At 46.0% G+C, this 8,374-nt stretch overlaps 1 protein-coding gene across 2 annotated transcripts in view; it reads right to left on the bottom strand.

The window, feature by feature from the left end:
• Positions 1-739: 739 nt before the first annotated feature.
• The window catches only part of PLIN5 (perilipin 5), a 17,717-nt gene continuing 10,082 nt past the window's right edge, over positions 740-8,374 (bottom strand). For both annotated transcript variants that reach the window (XM_078153998.1, XM_078153996.1), the window contains exons 7-8: positions 7,264-7,374; positions 740-2,426 (exon numbers count right to left, since the gene is read on the bottom strand). In XM_078153998.1, coding sequence (XP_078010124.1) covers positions 1,887-2,426; positions 7,264-7,374 — 651 coding nt within the window. In that variant the 3' untranslated portion in view covers positions 740-1,886. The remainder of the gene's footprint in view (positions 2,427-7,263; positions 7,375-8,374) is intronic.

Below are 8,374 nucleotides of genomic sequence, written 5' to 3'. Positions count from 1 at the left end.
TGCGTGTGTATTATATATATATATATATATATATATATATATGCTAGCTATTGTTATTATTTTCCAGACAGATGTCTTTCCAGTCCCCTCTTTCTAATTACAACTCAGTTACAGAATCATCAGTTCTGGCAGAGTGCTTAGTTCAAATCCTTCATTTTATAGAATGGTAACGATGAAGAAGATGGGAGTCAGAGAGGTTAAATCACACAGGTTGAAAATGGCAGATCTGACATTTGAACCCAGGTCCTCTGATTCCAAATCCAGTACATTGAGCAGTAAGACTCTGGACCTTGAGTCAGAGGACCTGAATTCAAATCCCATCTCTGCCATTGACTTCCTGTGTGATCTAGAGCTAATCATCTAACCTCTCTGGGCCTTAAATGTTCCTATCTGTAGATGGTTTCTGAGGTTCCATCCACCTCTAAATTATACTCCAAATGCCACCTGGAATGTCTTATGAATTTCCAAATCCCATTTTTTTTAGGTGGGATGGATATATGGGACAGAGTTAGAACAGAGCTGTGTTTACCTCCACTGGGCTACAACCTGCCTGGGCCTCTGCTTTCCCTTCCTCTGCCCCTCTCCAAGCCCTCCCACTCTAAAGGCTCAGCTCAAACTTGCACCCCTCCCAAGCAGGCTGTCCTGGCTACTGTGTACTGCAATACCCCACCTCCTTGAGATTACTCCAGTGCATTGGCCCTAGAAGAGGAGGCTGAGGAGTCAGAAACCCAAACTGGCCTTCAACCAACATAAAATCAACTTTATTCAGAGGCAGTCCAGAAAACCAACCACATACAGTTTTGCACTCCCTCCCAGTTGTCCCAGTGTGCTTTCTCACCTTACCGCCCCCCACCCAACCTCCATCTTGGGCTGGGCCTGGGGTCAGCCTGTTTTTAGTATCTCAAACTCAGGTGAAGGTTAGAAGAGGGAGAAGGATGTTGATATGAAGGGAGGGCCACTGCAAGGTTAACTTAGTCTGAAGTCTTGGAAGATGCATTATTCCCAGAGTTGGTGGGCCCTCCCTCCTGAAGGCAGAGGCTACATCACTATCATCTGAATGGAGTCAAGGCAGCAATAGAGACTGGTTCCTGGAAATCATCTCCCCACACTCCCTGCCCCAAATCAGTAGCTTTGGGGGGGGGCAGGAACTATGTCCCTCCCTCTCCTCATCCCTTCTTCTCTTCTTTTCAGCTCCAAATCTAGGCTTTTTCCTTCCTTCCTTCCTTCCTTCCTTCCTTCCTTCCTTCCTTCCTTCCTTCCTTCCTTCCTTCCTTCCTTCCTTCCTTCCTTCCTTCTTCTTTCTTCCCTCCCTTCCTCCCTCCCTCCCTTCCCACAGTCTTACCCCACTTACCACACAGTCTAGAAAAAAGAACTTTAAATCACTGACCAATAGCTGCAGAGACTGTTTTCCCCACCTTAGAAAGAACACCTGAACCATCACTCCTGAGGAAGAAAAGACATTTCTAATTCATGGGCTGTGGATGCTTCCTTCCTTCTCTTCCCCAGGGTTCTGTCCTCAGCCATCCTCACTTGACTTTCCCTCCCCAGGCGACTTCATTGGAAGCTCTTGGCTTCCATTTTCACCTATGTACAGATCAACCTCAGGTTTATATATTCAGCCCCCACCTCTTCTCTGAGCATTCCCTCTAACTTTAAGCTCAGACTGGTTCTCTCCATTTGCACTGTCCTGAGTACTCCCTTTCCTTCCCAAAGGCTCAAAGAGAGGCCCAAGCAATCAGGTTCTGGTTGGCAAAGACAGGGCTTCAGGACCCCTGTCCCTTGGGAGAGGCCCTTAGAGGACAGGCAGGGCTGAGGAGAGGGGGATGCTTGACCATAAACTTGCCCAGCAGCTGATATTTGTTCATTGGTCAAGAGGGGAAGACTGCTCAGAAGTCTAGCTCAGGCATTATTGTTGCCTTCTTGACCTCCTGGCTGGGGATCCTGGGTGGTTCGACTTCCTCTGCCATGGCGGCCTCCTGAGCAGCTCGCCAGGCTTCTTGTTGGGCGACCCAATCCATATTGGCCCAACGGTCCTCCAGCAGGCTGGACCTTCTGCCTACCACCACCTCATCGACCTGGTCTATCAGTTCCTGTGGGGTGCAGGGCCGTTCCACTATTAAGGGTGAGAAGGGCCCCACCAGCCAGGGCAGGGGGATGCTCTGTAGGACAAAATCCAGTAGCTCATCCACGGTCGTGTGGGCCTGCGCCATGTGGCCCCGGCCCTTTGCCAGAAATGCCGGTGGCAGATCATGGAAGGAGCGGGCGGCCGAGAAGGCCTGATGCAGCTCCTCCACACTCTGCTGGACCTCCAGCACCTTTGCCTGGACGGCCAGCGGCAACCCCTGCACGCTAGCTGCCAGCGTCTCACATGTGGCCTGCAGCTCCTGAGTTAGGTCTCGGGACAGGTCCAGAGTCTGCGATTCTACCTGGAGAAAGAAGCAAGAACTTGGCTAGGTATCACAAAAAGTCCCAGGAGGGAATTAGTCCCAAATATATGTGAATAGGAATCTAGGCTACCTCCTCTTAGACATGTTATCACCCAGTCTCTGCTTAAAGATATCTAGTGATGGAAAACTCACCATCCTCTTGAGGCAACTCATTCCACTTTGGGTCAGTTCTCATTGTTAAAGCATCTTTCCTTTGGTTGAGCAGTAGTCTGCCTCTCAGCATTCGCCGTCTCCCCCTTCATCATTCCTAATTAGCACTTTTATCCCCCTTCCACACGATGTCAGGTGTGGCATTATCTCCTCCCTCCTCTTCCCCTTCCTACTCCCCTCCCCAGGCTGAACATTCCCTGTTATTTCATCGAGTCCTCATTAGGGCCTAGTCTTCAGTTTCAGCTAGCTGTAATAATGAAAGCTAGCATTTGTACAGCACTTGAAAGTTTGCAAAAAGCACTTTACACATGACTTCATGTGATCCTCACAACCACTAGGGGTGGGAGGCAGTGCTATTATTATCCCTAGTTTACAGATGAGGAGACTGAGGCTGACACAGGTTAAGTGACTTGTCCAGGGTCACACAATTAGTAAGTATCTGAGGCAGGATTTGGACTCAGGTCTTCCTGATTCCAAATCCATTAACTCCAGTGGTATCAATCTCAGATGAAAACAGAGCCACTAATTCATACATAAAGGATCCCTATTGACTGCATATTGACTAGTTTTAAACTGTAATGCTATCTATGTTTTTATTTTATATTTTATTTTGTTAAATATTTTATTTAATATTTTTATTTGGTTAAGTATTTCCCAATTCCATTTTAACCTGGTTTGGGCTGTGCTGGGGAGTCCTACTGGCTGTCCCCAGGAAGCATGTGGGTTCCACCCCTCTGCAATATATAGCTGCCTGTCTGCACAGCATTCTGGTTATTATCCTGTCAATGTGCTTCAGACTGTCAATGTGGTTCTTACAATGTGGTGCCCAGCATGGAACACAGCTCTTCAGGTAGCATGTGCGCAGGGGAGAGGACATCTCCTATTGTGGACACTTCTGCCCCAGGACAGCCACAGAGCACGTCAGCTACTCTGCTGGCTGTAGCTCACACTACAGAATGATGAGGAGCAGGCAATGTGCTAAGTTGCCCAGATCTCTCTTACTTCAGTTGCTCTTTAGCCACACTTGCTCCCCATCCTAAACTTCTACTGATGATTTTTTTTTCTTTTTGCAAGGCATTTGGGGTTAAGTGACTTGCCCAGAGTCACTACTGATGATTTTTTGAACTCAAGGGTAGGACTTCACATTTACTCATTAGATTTCCTCTTTTGTCCCCCTGCCTACCTCACTCCCAACCCTGTCCCACTCAACATTTGGGAAGGGCTGTACTTATGGATAAATCATCCCCCTTCATTTTTTCTATTGGAAGTCCTCTCTGGACCAATTCACCATTCTGTTTCCTTGATAGAAATGCACCTGGATCAGATGGAGATGACATTAAAAGAGAGGAATTCTCATCTGCTTTGCAGCTATATCCTAAGGATCATGGGACCTTTCCATTTGACTTAATGCTGAAAACTCCCCAAAGTACTGTCTCCCCCAGTAGAATGTGAATTTCATGAGGGCAGGGACTGTCTGAGTTTTCTGTTTGTATCTCTGGCACCAGGCCTGGAGTCAGGAAGACTCATCTTCCTGAGTTCAAATCCTGCTTCAGACACCTAGTAGCTGTGTGACCCTGGGCAAGTCATCTAACCCTGTTTACCCCAGTTCCTCATCTGTAAAAAATGAGATGGGGAAGGAAATGGCAAACATCCTTGGTATTTTTGCCAAGAAAACACCAAAATGGGGTCATGAAGAGTCAGATATGACTGAACAGCAGCAACTATTGGTATTATCTCCATCTTATAGATTAGGAAACTGAGGCTCAGGGAGATTGAGTGATTTGTTCACTTTATTTGAAACAAAGTCTCTCCTGACACCAGACCCAGTGTTGTATACTAGCTGTATAATCTCAGGAAAGTTTTTTTTATCTCCACGGACCTTAGTTTCCTCACATGCAAAATAAAGTATATTATTTATTTTAATATAATAATATATTATCATGAATTTTAATGTAATATATTTTATTATTATAATATAATATTACATAACATTATATTATATTATTAACAATATATTATATATTTTAATATAGTAATAAGTTGGAGTAAATGGCCTCTCAAATCTGTTCCCTCTTCATTATTACCTCTGCAACCATCCTAGTTTAGATCCTTAACCCCTCTCACCTGGACTACTGTAACAGTCTGTCTGCCTCTAGTTTTGCCCTTGCCAACCTGCCCTCCATAGTCCACATTCATTTTCCTAAAGCAAAGGTCTTAGCTGGTCACTCTGCGGCTCAAGAACCTTTAATGGCTCCCTACTGCCTAGAGGGTTAGTTAAAGACTTAACTTGATGTACAAGGCCCTTCATAATCTGGCTCCAATCTGACTTTCTAGCCATATTTTTCCTTCCTCCCCTTCACACACTCGGTGTTCCAACCAAAGTGGACTAGAGAGCTATTCCTTGAATTCCATCTGCTACCTTCTCCCTCCATGCATTCTTACAGCTATAACTGTAACTGTACAGGCTATAACTAAGGACTGGGGTCTGGGGCTTTGCCAAATCTAGGAGCACCAGATTTTTCCTCTGTACAGAAACAGAGCTCGGCACCTGGTTAGCAAGACTTACTAGTTAGAATAGAAAATGAGCAGATGCCATGCTGGTTAAGGCTCTTCCCTGAGCCCCCACTGATGTAGTCTCTCTAGCAGCTATGTTTCTTTCAGTCCCAATCTGCTCTGCACCCCCCAACTATGACCCATTCACCTCTGCTCAGCTGCTTGCCCTGGGCTTGATTTCATCTTCTTTGATGAAATCCTTAGATATCTATGGCTCTGTTCCTATGCCTGGAACAAGCCTTCTTCCTTAACTCTTTACTCATAGAATTTTGTCTGGACTTTCCCTCTATCCCTATCACATTATGCCTTTTATCACATATCTTTGTGTACATGTCTTAGCCTCCCTACTATGAGCTCCTTGAAAGCAGGGGACTGGATCATATTTTTTGTCTACCTGATAAATACTTGCTGAATAGAACTCCACTGTCCTGTATTCCCAACAGAAAGAGCACCAGGCTATCCCACTGCCAGGTTTGAAGCTGTGCTATGGGAAATTCCATTTCTATCCTTTTTCTTAAAGGAGGAAGTCTAGTCCTGGGGGTAGGTCCATTGCTGATCCTCCTGGGCATGATGGCATTTACCACAATGTAGTGTCTGTGACTCCTGGTCGCTTCTCACTCTCTTACCTTCACCTCTCCTTGTGCTTCCCAGCTGTCTACAAACATCCCCATATCTCTCTCATCCTTAAAAATTCTCACTTGATCTTATCATCCCTGATAGCTTATCATCCTATACTTGTTTTTCTTTTCGACTAGGTAAACTCCTTGATAAAGCCATCTACCTGGGGTGCTTCCACTTCCTCTCTTCTCATTCTGTCTAAACCCTCTGCATTCTGGCTTCTGATCTCATCATTCAGCAGAAATTGCTCTTTCCAAATTTACCAGTATCTTCATTGTCAAATCAAACGGTCTTCTTGACATCTCTTCAGCATTTCCCCAGGTTGATTACAATTTCCTCCTGGATGTGCTCTCCTCTCTAGTTTTTTTTTTTGTGTGTTTTTTGTTTTTTTGCTTTTTGATGAGGCAGTCAGGGTTAAGTGACTTGCCCAGGGTTACACAGCTAGTAAGTGTCATGTGTCTGAGGCGAGATTTGAACTCAGGTCCTCCTGACTCAAGACTGGAGCTCTATCTACTGTGCCACCTAGCTGCCCCACCCTCTCTAGTTTTCATGACACTGCTTTCTCTCGCTTGGTTCTCCTCTTATCTGCTCAACCAAATCTTCCTCAGTTTCCCTTGCTGGTTCTTCATCCACGTCAACTCCGCTAACTATGGGTAATCCCTAAGGCTCTTTCCTGCTCTTTTCCTTACTATCTCAGTAATGTCATTGGGTTTTTTTGTGTGTGTGAATTCAGTGATCCTTTCTATGCAAATAATTCCCAGACCTATAAATTCAGCTCCAGCCTCTCTCCTGAGTCATATGTCACCAATTGCTTTTTAGACATCTCAAACTGGATGTCCCATAGGCAGGGAAGATGTCAGGTCAATGAAGACAGTCCCAGACCTCATGCAGATGGCAGTTTAATAAATGTCAGGACTGGGATTCTTAAGATCATAAGATTCAGAGCAGAAAAGGAACTCTAGTCTAACCCCCTCATGTGATAGTTAAGGAAACAGGCCCAGGGAATTTGAGTGACTTGCTCCAAGTCACACAGCCAAGTCAGAAGCCTAACTGAGATCTTCCACCTCCAAGTCACGGTCCTTTAGCTACCCCTGGTTGCCTTGTGTGGATGTGGCATTCTCTCCAAGTTAATTCACCTCTTGTTCAGTCATTTAAATTGTGTCTGACTCCTCTTGACCCCATTTGGGTTTTTTGGCAAAAATACTGGAGTGGCTCGCCATTTCCTTCTCCAGCTCATTTTACAGATGAGAAAACTGAGGCACAAAGCAGTTATGTGACTTTCCCAGGGTCGCACAGCTAGTAAGTGTCTGAGGTCATTTGAACTCAGGATTTCTTGACTCCAGTCCAACATTCTACCCACTGTGTCACCTAGTTGTCTTACGTAGGGAAAATGAGTCACCCCAGTTGGGCCAGGAATCTTCCTGTCCTACTCACACTTCCAGGCAGGTACCCTGGCAGTGGTCATGGCCTGTCTAGGGCCCCTGAACCCCATTACCTGGCTCTGGTAGCATTCCTTATCCTGGTGACTCCAGTCTTGCCACAGCTGCTTCAGCCTTCCCTGCCCACCCTGGAAGTTGTGATTGGAGCCATGCTTCATATGGTGAATCTGTTTCAAGGGAGAGGGAGTGAGGGGGGAAGGGGAGTGAGAACCAGGACTAGGGTCCCACATTTGGGGGACAAGGGGCCAAAGGGGGGTGCTGGGAGTTGTTGTACCCAAGGGAGGAACCTATCTGTAGCTCTGCCTCTAGGAAACTTTCCCTGAGAACTCTTCCCAAAAGGAGTGGCTCTCTTCTCCCCTCCTGGAGGCTGAATCCTCTGGCCTGTATTGCCTACTTGAGCTGAATGGATCACATTTGGCTAAGTAAGTTATTGTACCCATCCTGGTACAGTTGTAGGGTGTGTTGGGGTATAGGGGGAAAATGGAAGAGCAGTCCCCCAAATACCTCCAAAGTGTTACCTGTGGGAATTTCAGGTTCCTACCTTCTATTTCCAGAAAGGTCAGCTCTCTGAGGCCAAGGCCTGATCTCTTCTTTCTGCTTCCCCTAAACTCTCTAAGGACAAGGCTCTGGGAGTGTTTCTTTTCCTTAACCTGGCATTCAAAGCCCTCCACAATATGGCTGTCAGTATTCTCCATGACGCACACTGTATTTCCACCAAACTGGACTAAAGTTCGAAGTCCTCCCCCAACCCTCCACCCCCAATTCTGGCTGAGTGAGCATGGGGCCAGCCTCTAGGGAGTCTGAAGAAGGGCCAGGATTTAGAGAACAGATATAGGCTGGGGAGGGCATTGTAGGTCAGGCAATGATGTGAGCAAAAATTCAGAGGTGAGGATGAGCCAGGCCTGGTTAAAGTGATAGGTGAATATCATGACAGATGAAAAGTATAGATGAAAATATAGTAAGTATAGTATAAAGTATAGATGAAAAGTAGCTTGGGGATAGGAGACGAAAGATTTAAGGGCCAGGGAACATTGAATGCCAACCTAGAGAAAAAAGGAGGCAGATACAGGCATAGATATATACTTATTCAAAGTTAAGGAGGGGGACCCGAGTTTCAGGGGTCAGGAAAAACATCCTCATCTCCCCAGTCTGTTCCTCAGGCCTGAC

The sequence above is a fragment of the Phascolarctos cinereus genome, unplaced genomic scaffold, assembly GCF_003287225.1.
Source record: "Phascolarctos cinereus isolate Bilbo 61053 unplaced genomic scaffold, phaCin_HiC Scaffold_4;HRSCAF=312, whole genome shotgun sequence".
Taxonomy (NCBI): Eukaryota; Metazoa; Chordata; class Mammalia; order Diprotodontia; family Phascolarctidae; genus Phascolarctos; species Phascolarctos cinereus.
This window is presented reverse-complemented; position numbering and strand designations above follow the sequence as displayed.